Genomic DNA, 14,879 nt, shown 5'->3' with positions numbered 1-14,879 from the left:
GTTTTGCTCTGTTACCATAATCTCCTTTTCAACACTCCAAACTCCTTTCTCCCTATAAGCAATGTGTGAGTAACTAATATGACAGTGGATGGGGACAGGCTAGGGAGTCCTCCCAAATTCCTAGGATAAGGTTTGTGCTCTGGCTAGTTCCTGACTCTGTGCTGGGATAAGTCTCATAAGAAAACCTGTCTGCATCAAATAGATGGGTGGTATGGCACATTCCTACCACATCCTTTAATTTCGCATCGCCCTCTTTGGAAGGAACCCAGAGTACTTTGCACATGTTAATGAACTAAGGAGGCTGGCAGTCTGACTGCAAAGCGTTTTCTTTTCTTTATTCAGAGTCAAATTATTACCTTCAGGGGATACCCGAGTGAGGAGTACGAAGTGACAACAGAAGATGGGTATATCCTTTCTGTTAACAGAATTCCTTATGGAAGAAAAGGCCATGAGAAGAGCAAAGGTAAGATTTATGTCTGCTTGGAAAAAGGGAAGTCACGAAAAAGCTCTCTTTGCTTTATAAAACTTTTGCTCCTGTAGTAATCCAGAAAAAGATTAAACACTGTATGACCTATGCAGTTAGAATGTTTCATTGGTGAATGTTACAGCCAAAATAGATAAGACACATGTAAAGTGACTTGAGTAAAGGAAGGAAGGAGTTAAAAAGCTATATTTTCCTGGCATTGCCTTTCTGTGACATTAATACAAGCCCTTCATTGTTTGATTTCTTTGAGGGGCTGAGAGACCTGGATTTTCTAGGAAGTGGAAAATAAGGGTTGAGGTTTGTTTGGTTTTTTGAAGTAATAAAGTCTCTTGAAAAGAGATTGATTGTAACATTGTCGGGTTATTTCCAACCCCATTTTTAAAAATGCTTCTTTATAACAAATAAGTTATATGCCTGACCATTTTCAGAAGTAGGGGCAGTTCACATGCCTCTTTTGGTCAAATATAACTAAACTACAAGAGTTTCCACGAGAATGTTCACAAAATAATTAGTGCCTGATTTCTGCATAAAATAAGAATTCATTTATTAGTTTTAACCTCTCTGAAGCTCCCTTTGCAGTAAGGTACAAGCCAGAACAATACTGCATATTACTGGGGTGTCATATTTTACACAGCTGCTTAAATAGGTAAAAGAATATAGTAAGATAAAATCCCTTCAGAACATCTTGAAATGTAAAAATATAGTGCAAATTAGGATATATAACAGGTAGCTGACAACAGTCAGTCCAGACCAGGTTATTTTATGGATGTGATTTGATGGGGGACTGGGAGGAGCACTGGCCTGTGCCACCAGAGCACTGTTACAAGCTGTAAGAATTACTGTGAAAACTGGTGTAAAACCATGGAAGGAATGCATGGCATGTACAGATGAGGAGGCGGGGGAGAGGAAGGATGGAGGGAATGTAAGCTGAAACTTAAACGAGTGATATGGACAAGGGTTTTTGCGGAGACTGAATGATGAAATGCTTTAAAAATGAGACAAATGAAAGTGGAAGAGGCCACGTAGCCTTTGACTTGCTGTCCTCATACACCGCATATGGAATTAACAGTGTATTTCAACAGCAATGGCTGAATTAGGTATCAGCCTTGTCACCAGCCCTTATAAAAGATCCTACAGACATTCACATGCATACAACAGCAACTTGTTTGCATAGAAACCGTACATATTCAAAGGACTGCCTCAGAACTTTTTGGATGGAAGAAACCTAGGCTGAGAGGTAGAAACATGAAGCTTACAAAAGAAATCAGTGATTGTCCTATAGACTTGGGTGTGAACAAGACCTGTGGAAAAACCCTCTCATCTGCCAAAGGCCAAGCAACATTCTTCTTGACCTTATGTGTTGCTTTTGTATGAGTTAGGATGTTTGCACTGTCCACTGTCTCTCACAAGGTGGACATGTAAAGATCAGTGCATGGATGAGGCCGGTTAAACCTGGCAGGTGTCTTTGTACTTTAGAATTTCAGAGAAGCCGACAGGAAAAAGACAGGGTGCCTTTGTACTTGTTGATTTTGTCGAATCCTTCATCAATGAGATAAGCAAACAGAGGCTTCCTGACATGTAGGAATTCTCCACATTCCCTTTGCCACACCCTCGACCCCAAGTTCATGTTTTGCAAAGTGCTTTAATTTTAAAAACAAGGATTACTGAGCACATTTGGGGAAGTATGATCTCCTAGAAGAATGAAGATTTCAAAGTTCATGTTGATCTTAAGTTTTTATAGACTTGGTATCTTTTCTCAGAAAGATAGCAATGATGTGTTGCTGCTGACTTAGCGTATATATGCCATAATTCTTCTTTTGCAATACCTGCATAATGTAAATAGAATCCCTTTGAATTATGTACCACATGATGTTTTGAAACAAAAGCTACAGTTCCTCAGCAAAAAAAAAAAAAAAAAAAGGGGGGGGAGGAAATGTCCAGAGAACCTAAAAGCAAAACATCAATGACTTTTGGTTTTAGTATTAACTAAAAAACTAAAACAACTGCATAGCATAGGTAAGAAGGGCATGGAAATAAGTCTGTCTTCCACTTCTTGGGTTTGCAGTGAAGAGAACAATAATGGAAAAGGTAGTTTAAGGACCTACTTTTCTTATTCTTCCTCGAGGGTTTTTAGGATCAGAGGTGATACAAAATTATTATTGTCCAAGTCAGTTTGTCATATGATTGTGCAATTCATGTGCAGATCTGGTGACTGCTTGGTAAAGTGAAAAAGGAAATGGCAGAAATTGGAGGCTAATAGGAGAACAGAATTAAAGCATTAAAGCAGTTAAACAGTTTTCCCCTTCCTATGTTATGAAACATGCAAGTAGCAGCTTGAGGAGAGCTTGTTCTTCAAAAAATCAGAAGTTGGTTGGTCTCAGTTTAGTAAGAGGGAAGAAGATACTAAGGCTAAAAGTGAACATTCCTGAAAACAGATTTAATGTTAGGCTTGAAGATCCTGCACACTGTTCATAGGGCAAGGAAGCAGTATTGCAGCAGAGTAAACAGTTGTGTTGAACTGTACTGTCTCCAGTGCCAGTTTGGCACTGCTGGAGGTTTGCTCCGGTTGCAGGGACAGTATGCCACATGTTTTTTTTGTAACAAAATGGGAAAAGCAGGCACTGAAAAGGTTCCTCATCACAGGTATAAAGGTTACCAGGAGGGAGGAATATTGATAATTACAATTTTGGAACTCACAGCAAACATTTATGGGCATGAACTGGAACAGAGGGTGTAGGTGACTGAAACAGTTGTGATTTGGCTGTTTCTGCTGAAAGATCAAAGTCTAAATCATCAGTGAAGGAAGGATTGCATGAATTAGTATTATAGTAGAATAATGTGTCATTGGAGGATGTAAATTTCTGAGTAATCTCAGGCATTGGGTTAAAGTTACTGTGTTATTAGACTTCAGTTATTAAAGCAGGAAAAAAACCCAAAACACCGGTGCTACTGCGAGATCCAGAGACAGGTCTTTGGATTTTCTGAAGGTCATGTTCCTCCTAAAGGATTATATGTTAATTTATCTCCTTTGTTTAGAAGCAAGATCCTTCAGTTTTTTTAATCTGTGTGTCATTTCCCTTTTCAGGATGGGGAAGTCAGGAGAGAAGCTTCCTAAATTCCACCTGGCTCTTGACTGTGGTTCTTTTAACTACTCAAGTCAAGGGGAGAAAGTACTTTGAAACATAGATTCCCTTGTTGGCTACTCATACTACTCTTCAGGTTTTGCAAGAGCTTTGGTAATGGAAAGGAGTTGCGTAGAGATAATACCAGTACCAGTTGCAGAGACTTCCACAGCTCAGCACCCTAGTTTGGCATCATCTTAACTGGAAAACAAAGATCTCAGTAGCACATATATGGGAATGCCTTCCCCAGGTTTAGAGGCAGGGCAAGGGTCATAAGTAGTTTAGCTGTGTCTGTGTTTGGGCCACTTTGCTGAGTATCTGTGAGCTTGAAACAGTTGTAAGGGCTACTTGTATTTTTCTTGTAGTGCCTGCAACAAGTTGCTAGTTTAAAATTCTTAATGATAAAAAGTAGCTTTTTGTGAAAACACGTGATTTCATGGCATGATGAATATTACACAAGTTCCTAATCTTAGTAGATTTAAGTCAAGTAGATTAAATATTCAAAGTACAAATCTAAAGCAGACTTTCAGTAACTCACTTGAATTATTCTTGGGTGTTCAATTCCAGATGAACAGGAAGCTACGATAAATGCTTTATTTTTCAGGTCCAAGACCTGCTGTGTTTCTGCAGCATGGCTTGCTTGCAGATGCCAGCAATTGGATCACAAACTTGGATTACAACAGCCTCGGCTTTATGCTGGCAGATGCTGGCTATGATGTATGGCTGGGAAACAGCAGAGGGAATACCTGGTCCAGGAAACATACACACTTCACAGTGAAGCAAGAAGAATTCTGGGTTTTCAGGTATCCTGATTTTGCTAGAGAAACTAGAGAAACTACACATGCTGTTTGCAAGCAGGCTTCTCTTCATCTCTTTGCCCATCATCTCAGTTCAGTCACATTGTGAATGTACAAGATATTTTTTTCCTGGTTACATATGCTGTCGCATACGTAGGGGCAGTAAAGGGGAGTTTTATGGTCAGTATAGTGTCCTGAGATAGCCTTCATAGGTGGTCAGTAGAATGTTAATTGCTTTCACTGGTGCTTAGTGTGAAGACTCAGCCACCAGAGTGTTCAGCTTCATCCAAAGGAAGCTTTTCTTTATGTCCAGACAACTGATCTGCAGTGCAGTAAAGCTCTGTGCAGCTGTTCCACACCAATAACTTTACTTATACAACTGACTTTTTATCCTTGCTTTGTAGTTTTGATGAAATGGCTAAGTATGACATTCCAGCCTCAGTGGACTTTATTTTGAAGAAAACTGGCCAGAAACAAGTATTTTATGTTGGCCATTCACAAGGCACCACAATGGGTATGTGAAGAGATACATTTGTTAGAATATATTGAGTTTGAAATGGTATCAAGTTCCACATATGCGGTTTAATGATTAAAAAATAGGACTTTTGAGATCTACTGCTTCTGATTTTAGCTGCCTCCTAGAATATTCATCAACATTAAAATGAAAAGACTTAACCTTTCTGTGTTTACTTAAAGTGGGAAGCTGTTGAAATGATAAATTGAAGTCATAGGTAACCACCAGTACAGTTTCTATTAAAATAAACTGATGAACTATGCATAATAAAATTAGAATCATCAGACATTTAGAATAAAGATTTCCATTTCCAGAATATTTTGCTGTATGTAAGGCCTGGCTCAGGTGCTTTTAGACGTGCAAATAGAAAGAGTTAGAAGAGTGTTGGGTTAGTTAGCATGAACTTGTTTTTCAGAAGAAAACAATCCTTCCGATTTGTCCTGTTTGTGTTCTGTAGTAACTAGATTAATTTACAATATCTAAGCTGATCTTAGATACAACAATCAAACTATTAATCTAAAAATACTTTTGCACATTTTCTCTTAGATTTTATAGAATCACTGCCAGGTAAAATTCTCATCTAACTTGTGTCAGTGAGGTTTGTTAATTATTCTCATATTATTTACAGCTTTCATTGCTTTTTCAACTTTGCCACAGCTGGCTAAGAAAATCAAAATGTTCTTTGCCTTGGCACCAGTAGCTACAGTCAAGTTTGCTACTAGCCCTCTGGCAAAATTGGGAGTGTTTCCTGACCTGCTATTCAAGGTTTGTATTTGAGTGTAAATGTTTTAAGCCACATGAGGTGTTTCCCTTTCTAGTTGAAAACAGCATAGCAAAGATTGTTAATAGCTGCCAGTTTTTCCGTAATAATGCTATGGAAGTTAGCAGCAGCTTCTCTGGTTTTATTACTGTCTAATGAGACAATTTGCATCAGTTTAAAGTAGTATTTTACTATTACAACTTAATAGGTGGAGTAAAATTATGTGGTTTCCATTTACATGTTTCTAGAATTTAAGCCTCAGAAATCACATGATTTATTAAATAGTTGGTCTGTTTTAGAAGAGTCATATGATAGTTTTATACAGCATACTTCTGAATTGTCATGAACTTTTAACAGATTTGTTTCACAATTAACCGTTTAGTGTTGGAAGAGAATCCTTTGGAGGGTGATTAAGAGCAGCAGCTTTATTTAGATGCTGTGAATCATCCGGAGGAGGAGTTTACCTTTCCCCATTAACATCAAAGGAGATGTAGGCAGACTAGCAGGCTGCAGTAAGTGCCTGAAGTCAGACATTGTGAACACCCTGCTGTATGTAATTTTAATCATCACTTTTCTTTCCACCACCCATGCAGATTCCCACACAGACCTGTTTGTTCTGTGGGATAAACCCTTCCCTAACTTACCTTATACAGATTTAATGGGCGTCTGTTTGCATTATTAGTTCCCTGCTCCAAAGGCAGTTAACATAAAAGTGATACTAATAATTGTGATCTCCTGTTCCTCGCGTAATGAACTTTGTCTAATGAGAATAGTAGCTGATCAGTGCCCTGTGCTGATGTTCATGTTGTGCTGAGGAACTTGATTCTCACAGTGACTTGCAAAAAAGCTGAATGCAGAAGTACATGACAGTGACAAACCCATGGGTCAGTCTTATCTTTAAAGAGCTCTGTCACTTTTAAGGAAGTTCTCAGTGGGTTATTCTCAAATCCTTGAACGTTTTAAAAATACCCATCAAGAGGAAGTGGCCACCACAGCTCATACAACTTGTTTTTCTTACATGGTTTGAAGAGTTGCAAGTATAAAGTCATTTAACATTAGCAGATGCAGCTCATATTTTAGCCTTAAAGAATTCAGATGAGAAGAAGCTGTACAGTATTTCTGTAAATACTGAATTTAAAATTGATTTGAATTTGAGGTTAGGTTTGGGATTCTGGAAAGGTGTCCCAATTTCCATGTACTTTTTGTGGGGCTAATGGACTGCATCGTTTGTAGCAGAAGCACTAACCATGACCGTCTCATTGGACTGCAAACAAGGTTGATAAGGAGATAAGTCATTTTCATATGACAGACCTGTCACCAGTGCAAACGGAAATAATTACCTTAAGAATATTATAGTATAAAAACTAAAACCAGGTGATTCTATGCAGTTACATGTTTGTCCTATGTGTTTGTTATTTTGTAGGACATGTTTGGAAAGAAACAATTCCTCCCTCAGAATTCTTTGCTGAAGTGGCTTGCTACCCATGTTTGCACCCACAGAATACTTGATGACCTTTGCGGCAACATATTCTTTCTTCTGTGCGGTTTTAATGAGAGAAACTTGAATATGGTGTGTTCTAGTGACTTTTAATAGCTAAGTTATTGGGAACTGTAACATGATATTGACTGTGTATCACTGTACTGATTTTTCTTTACATGTAATTAGAAAATCCCTAATGCTTCCTTCATCATACTGAGTTCGGATGAATATCTTTCCATGGTACAGATTAGTTGCCCAGTTGGGATGGATAGAATTAACCTTTTACTGGAAAGCTAAAATACATTATTTTAGATCTATCAGGGAAGTGGGTAAGAGAAGTGAATTAATATGATAGTGCAAGTATTTCATTCTTTTTGCAAGGAAGTGAGGAATAAAGATACAGTTTTCAACTGTTTTCAAGAGAACTGTTGAAGTTTTCTGGTCTCTTGGTGGACGTCTGCCATTATTTTCTCGGGGACCAATGTCTGACCTTGCTGATGGCTTCATATGTGGTCCTAGTTCCAAAGGATTTGTTCATAGGACTTGTTTTGTTATCTAAAAGCTAGTTAACAGCAACTGACGTGAGACTGCCTTTTTTCATAATGCTTCTTAAAGTGTTTCTAACTCCCTGAAATCTGTAGAAGCTGGTATCAGTTTACACACAGATGGATAAAGGCTGAGAGTTTTTTTTTTTTATTGGAGTGAGATAAAATTAGCATTATTTTTTTCACCATTCTGTGTGTAAAAACATACATTTTTTGTATTTATATCAAGGTGAAAATGCAGTTTTTTGTTTTCTTGCCCAGCACATACAGTTTTTGTGCTTTTAATGGCAGATAGTATTTTTTTTCTGCCAGAATTTAAGTTTGCCTGGGTATTTTGTACTTCTAAACTCAAAGTATATGAAGTTCTGAATCACTTTGGACTGACAGCTACTAGTTTAGATGTAGAACAATGCAAGGTTTCTCTGGAGGTCCACTTAAATATTAGTTAATGTGCTACCAAGTCTTACAATACTAGCACTTTTAAAAACATATTCTGAATATGTAAAAAATGCTTAAGGGATATCATTATTAGATTTAAAGTTCAGCTTTAAAGCTCTGCAGTTAATTGTAATTAATCCCCCAAACATTTGAACCTTTTACCTCATCTGTTTGTATGGCTCCAGTTAACTTTTGTTTACAACAGTTTTAAGAGGAATGGAAAATTTCCTGTTAGTTGTTCAAGAAGCAATAATGGGTAGAACTGTTGCACAATGAGGAGTAAACTGTGTTAATAATTTTGTTGCAGAGCCGAGTGGATGTGTATTCAACACACTGCCCTGCAGGGACATCTGTACAAAACATGATCCACTGGAGTCAGGTAGAGTTTCCAGAATCTCAAATGTCCATGACTCTAGCTTGTTTGTAGAACATTGATGTCTCTGATATTTAAATGGAATAAAATGCCAAAATATGTATGCAGCATAGCCCAAGTGAAATTCTGGAACTGCCAGTTGTCAGAACGGCAGCTGTTCACTGCAGCTGCTTTAATGATACTGACTTATGGTGACTCACCCCTCTCCCCTATTTCTTTGAAGATATGCTAACTTCAGGTCAACAAACAATGCAATGGAATAACATAACTCAGAAGGTTGCTGTAACAAGTATTTACTCCCCTTTCAGCAAACCTTGTTTTGATTACAAGTTGTATTTTTAGCCAATGAAAAGCAGCAGGCTTTCTGTTCTGTTCTATTCTGTTTGGCTTCATTTTATATTTTATTAGTATATTTTGAATTTCACCTCAATGCACCATTTCATGCCTGTGATGCTATTGTGCCTGAAGCTTGCTCAGCAGGCTGACAAATAAGAGAAGACATTTGCCGTGGAAGCAGCTACAAGATCACAAGTAGCACTGACCACTGGACTTGGTCACCTATTCAGAAACAATGTGTTCTGCTGTACATAGCTGTTCAACTGTTGGCTCGGAAAGAAATTTGTGAAGACTTTTTTCCAGATCCCTGTTATATAGACTTCTGTTTCTGAAAAATAATAGGTGGTAAATCATACAGAGTAGACTTTCTAAGGCGGCTTCATGCTGTGTTCATACACATTTAGACAGCAAGGTAAATTTTTTAAGAAGCAAGCATGGAGCTGCCACATCCTGGCTTTGGATACACGAAACTGTTTTCCTTAATCTTTCCTAATGTTGCTATGAAACAGTGTGAAATCTTAAGGGACAAAGGCTAATGATAGTGAATGTTAATGTTTCCCACTCCTATGACACTGAGAAAAGCAGTGACACTTGTCCTTGTTAATACTTGGCATCTCACCGTTTCTTGGGTCAGTTCTCCAGATGACCTACACTTTTTTTATTCCTGTGATAGAAGTATTGCAGTTCTTCTTTGTATGTGTGAATGTTTATTTCTAGGCTGTGAAGACTGGGGAACTCAAAGCTTATGACTGGGGAAGCAAGGCTGCAAACATGGCTCACTACAACCAGGTAGACATGTTTTATGGATATGTTGTAATTCTTGAGTGTCACAAAAAAAGTCCTTGGGCACTTCTCTGGGTGCTGTGTTTATGCTGCCACTAGTGTTACTCAGTAACCAGGTTGGAGATCTGCCTTTATTAAAAAAAAAGACAGGACTGTAGACCTCTGAGGGAGTCCTAAGTCAGTATGGAGCCCATGCTTGATCTGAAGTTGTGATGGCACGCTGTTTCTTGAGGGGGGAGTCCTGCCTGCCTAGGTCATGAGATCTCACTGCACTTCTCTCAATAAGGCACAGACTATCATTTCATGTGTATTGCATATTTTCATCCTGTTTAATCTCCACGCATGTTTGTTTCTAAATTGCTGTGTGCAATACTGGAAATATTTTGCCCCTTGTCACTTTAGTGACTGGGAAATATTGCGGTATCATACTTTCAGAGTGGCAATCACTTTTAGTATTTGATTGTGGTTCAGGAATAACTTGAATGGGATGCATTCTCTTGAGACTTCTGCTACCCTGCTGTCCTGTAAACTTCTCAAACGGCAATATTACTGCTCTGTGTGCCATAATATTACAGGACTCTTGGTGTTACATTTTCTGTTGAGTCAAGACTCCATCTGTAGCTGCCCAAGAGAGGAAGAGAAAATGACAATCTGACACATTCTTCTTGCATTTGCTAGTATATTACACTGCAGTATAGTATCCCACTGAATACTTATTCTTTCTAATGCTTTTGTTTTTACTCTCCTCCTCCTCAGTCTACTCCCCCTTTCTACAGAATAAAAGGGATGACTGTACCAACTGCTGTGTGGACTGGTGGACAGGACTGGCTGGCAGACCCAAAGGATGTTGCTATGCTGCTCACTCAGATCACAAACTTGGTTTACCACAAAAACATTCCAGAATGGGAACATTTGGATTTCATCTGGGGCCTTGATGCACCTTACCGCATGTATAATGAAATAATCAACATGATTAGGAAGTATCTCTAAACCAATGTGGTATTTCAGAGTATTAGTTCACCAGGAATTTGTCTTTTTGGAACAAATACTTTTCTGGCAATAATGCTACATTGTATATTTATGATGCATTTTTAAAATGCCAGCAATGAGTACTGAATTGGATTCATATTTGATTTGTTTTTCTCAATATTATTTCTCTCTCCTGCAGAAATCTTCATTGTATCCTGCTGATTTTGCACACAGTGGCATGGTACTCAAAAAATAGCAATGTGACTTTGCACAAAAGGAGTATGTCATGTGCATATAGATTTAGCAACATGTCTGAAAGACAAGTTAGTCCATGCAGCACCTCAGGTGCTTGACAGTTAAAACAGTATTTCACTGTGTATGAAACACTGCCATTTCTCAGTACGTTGCCATTTCTGAGTACCTTTTGGAAGTACTCCTTGTACTGCAGTGACCCATTTGGTGCTGGTACTTTAAAAAGCACTTAGTGACTTTTTGTTGCATTATTATTTTAGCCATCACATACAAGCTAGCTACATCAGATGACTTTCATTTTCAGTATTGCCCAGAAGAACTGTCATGAAGGCAGAGAAGATCACCTTCGTCAGTTGAAGTCTCCTTTTTTGGGACTGATTCATTGCTGCATTTTTCTTGATTTAATGGTGTCCCTAAAGCCTTTCATGTTTCATGTACCAGCTGTGTATAAGGATCATTATTTTCCCTTGCAGATTCCTGAAACAAGAGTAGCAGTTAAAAGAAATACCGCTTTCATAACCTTTGTCAATAGGTTATGGCTTTCGAGGAGAATGATGTAACATATTTGTGTTTTGTTTTCTTTGCACTGACCACTAGAAGACAAGCTCCCCCAGTATGCTGCTGGTGAGGGAAGAGCCAAAGCATTAACTCTATAGCTTAAGTGACTTAATTTGCCCAGACTTTCCCCCTTCACCATCTGCTGCTTTGAGGATCTGTTTACTTCTTAGCTGCTCATATGGTGCTTGCCATCTTTGTGTTCAGGAACCATACAACACCCTGGTGAAGCCTGGCAGTATTAACAGCAGTTTCCCTTTGTCTCAGTTTCCACTTCAAAATGGGGTTAAGCCTCGAGTTAATGAGGACGAGGATTCACATCTGCTTCAGAGGTCTGACTTTGGAGCTGTAATTGTCTGTGGTATAGGTGCCTTGCTCTTTCCATTGACTATGCAGAGGACTTTGGCTCCTCTGAATTGCACAAAAGTTCCATGCCAAATGTAGATGTATGAACAATCTCCAGAGTCAGTTGCTTCAGTCTACGTAATAATTTCTGTGCCATGGTTTGATTCAACTGAGATTTCTGTCAGTAATCCAAACAGGATAAAAAGCCTCTTCTACATGGCATAGAATATAGTGCATTTTCAACTGAGGCAAACTTTTTGTGTTAAAAAAAAAAAAAGTTGCAAAAAGATGGTTAAGCCATTAATTAGGGTTGGTTTGTTTGGGGTTTTTTATTCTTAATTCAGACTCAGGGAATCCTCAGGCTTTGTTTAAGGAAAAAATAGCTCATTCAATTCAGCAGGCCCTCTAAGTTTTTTTTAAGCAGGACCTCTAAGTTTGCTTTATGTTTGTAGCAGCCATATTTGTTTCACCTTGCTGTGCTGAAAGGAAGTTTCTATAGGAACCCAATGTGACTAACTTAGCAGTTGCAAGGGCATGTGATACAGCAAGAGCCATGAGCATCATGTTTATTAAGCTTGAGATATTTCAATAAACATGAGACCTGCTTGGAGTTGAGAGTAATGTGTTGTGTTTCACTTTTTCTTGTTTCCTGAATGCATGTGAATCTTTGGGACAGAATCCAGAAAGCCGAGTCTGTTTTTCACAATTATTCATCTGTAGAACAAGCACAATAAAACAGTAAAATAGCCGAGTAAGCTTTCCATTTTACTTTTGTCCTGAAAGAAGCTTTTCTTAAGCCTAGAAGGCCATTCATGTTGTTTTGGGGGACTTCTCTGAGACTTTTAAGTAAGGTACCAATTGTAAATAACTGCTCACAAGACAGGGTCATTTTCTAAGCCTCCAGGTGAGGCTCCTTTCAAACCACTGACATGTTGGAAAGCTTCTTGTATCACATTCTTAAACCTTGGATAATTGGATTACTTAATGGACTGTCTGATAATCTCATAAATTGCATTTAACCATGTAGTAAGGCAGGGAACTAATCTTTGCCATGGTACGTTTGGCCCAGCTTTTGACCTTTGTCATCTTCAATAATAAATACTCTCAGGCTGTACCTTTCTGGACATTCTGAATACAGTAGATGTGCAGTCAAGATAGCAGGGTTTATTAAATCCTGTGTGTTGCCAGCTTTGTCAACTGATGAACCCTCTGTATGACTGGAAATAAAACCAGAGTAGTGAAAGCTTTACACAAAAGCCATTATGCAGCTTCTCTGCTTCGCTGTGGCTATGGGAATTGTGAGCTGCTGCACTCTCCCTGGCTTGCTAAAGTTAGAAGCACTGTGTAACACAAACTTGGAGAGGTGTCAGTGGAAAGAAATGTGCAAAATAAGACGCCCTGAACATAGAAGAGCAAGAAGCTTGATCTAACAAGAATTATCAGTAATGAATGGTACCTTTTTCAAAGCAGATCTGACATAATTAGCACCTGTTCTATAGACATCTTTGTGTTATAGGTGTATATAAATATGATGTTGAAGGTTGGCTGAACATCAGCTTTGGATAATATAGAGGTGTACTAGCATAACAGAGGGCATCAGACACCTTCTGCTGACTTAGTCTCAGCATTTTGTGACATGATCAAAGTATGCGAAAAAGACAGAAGAAAGTAGTCCCTGTTTAGCTGATGGATTGCCAGGCTCACAGACCTGTGTGCATCTGAAGTGAATGCACACTCCAGGGCTTTGACTTAGGAGATGTACAACACAATTGGGCATATGAGTGCTTGTGCAGACACAAAGGCACGTGGTTTTGTCCACATGTTGTCCTTGGAACTTGAAAAGAATTTTTCTATAGTCATCTGCAAGTGTATTCACACTGTTCATTTCATATAGAAGGCCTAATGATGGTAGAGTGCGTGTATGTTAATGGTGTATGCTGAATGATGTACTAGCTCAATGCACAGCGTTTCTACACTACTTAGCGATTCTGTAGCTAGTGATAACACTGACAAAGGTTTACACATCAGCTCAAACAACATAGAAGTGCCTCAGCATCAGAAGTGGTGGTAAAACAGCTCCTACTCCCTTGGGCCCTGTAAGAGAAACAGTTTTGTCAGCTTGGGAGCAAAATAAACTAGTTTTCTGTATGTTACTCTTCATGGTGAATGTGCCATACAAAAAAAAGGAAACATGAATACTTTAATATTATGGAAAGTTACAAATGGCTTTAATCTGTAAGATATGAGAGAGAAACCTTGATGGCTGAATAGGTTTTCTGATATATAATAAAATGTGGCTCTTAGTGGAAGATTTTCCTATAATTAAGCATTTATAATGTCTTCTCCCTTTCTTTGATGTCTTATAAAATACAAACCCTTGCTGCAGCATTGCCCATCATGAGCATGCTAATAATGGCCTCTCTTCTTCCGCAGCCTATTTTCAAGTATCTTTATATGAACAAAATCATTGGAATCATCAATGAAATAAAAAATTACAAAGGTTGGATGGACAGTAGCCGCACCTAAAACATGATTGCCTAAGTCTTATTTTCTGAGGATACTGAGCTGAAAAGTGTCTCTGCTGCATTCTGACTCCTCCACAAATGATGAATGTGTGTAGTTGTAGAGGATGTGAATCAATTTCTCACTACTGAATTACTAATTCTGAATGAAAGAACTTTACGATCTTTTACTGATGGTTATTATTTTGAAAACTGATCCTGATAAGGTAAAGCTTGAGAATTAACAATTTACTTTGTCGGCAGCTTTCCATCCTCAGCCATTGTTAGGAATTCATTAAAAAAACCTTTGACTAAGATTTCTTTCCATGCTGTCTGGAGAGGTTTTCAGTGAAGCTTGGCTGGGGAGGTGGAGTGTTGGAATGAAAATATTTTGATTAAGAAAATGTGTTAGTTCTATGAAGAAAAGTATTTTGTGTTTAGCCTAAAGTTTTTCACCAAAACTGAAGAGAGATGTGTGTTCATCCTCCTCAAGTACTCAGCACACGCATGGGCTCAGGGTTCAAGCTGCTTACCTGGGACTAGCTTCTTTGGATTCAGATCCTGGCCTTGAATCTCAGTATACCTAAACATAAGGAGCGTATAGGTTGAAAAGGTGTAAATATGC

The 14,879-nt window shown here is 38.4% G+C and overlaps 1 protein-coding gene across 1 annotated transcript; it reads left to right on the top strand.

Annotated features, from left to right (window-relative positions):
- Positions 1-342: 342 nt before the first annotated feature.
- Positions 343-10,858, top strand: LIPA (lipase A, lysosomal acid, cholesterol esterase; the record flags this gene model as incomplete). Its single annotated transcript, XM_009706666.1, has 8 exons — positions 343-463; positions 4,211-4,409; positions 4,808-4,917; positions 5,546-5,682; positions 7,101-7,247; positions 8,448-8,519; positions 9,567-9,638; positions 10,389-10,858. Coding segments are annotated over 8 exons (1,092 nt in total), but the record flags the coding sequence as incomplete, so codon positions are not given.
- Between the last annotated feature and the right edge of the window lie 4,021 nt (positions 10,859-14,879).

The sequence above is a fragment of the Cariama cristata genome, unplaced genomic scaffold, assembly GCF_000690535.1.
Source record: "Cariama cristata isolate BGI_N322 unplaced genomic scaffold, ASM69053v1 scaffold19678, whole genome shotgun sequence".
Taxonomy (NCBI): Eukaryota; Metazoa; Chordata; class Aves; order Cariamiformes; family Cariamidae; genus Cariama; species Cariama cristata.
Note: the sequence above shows the minus strand (reverse complement) of the source record. Positions and strands in the feature narration are given on the sequence as shown.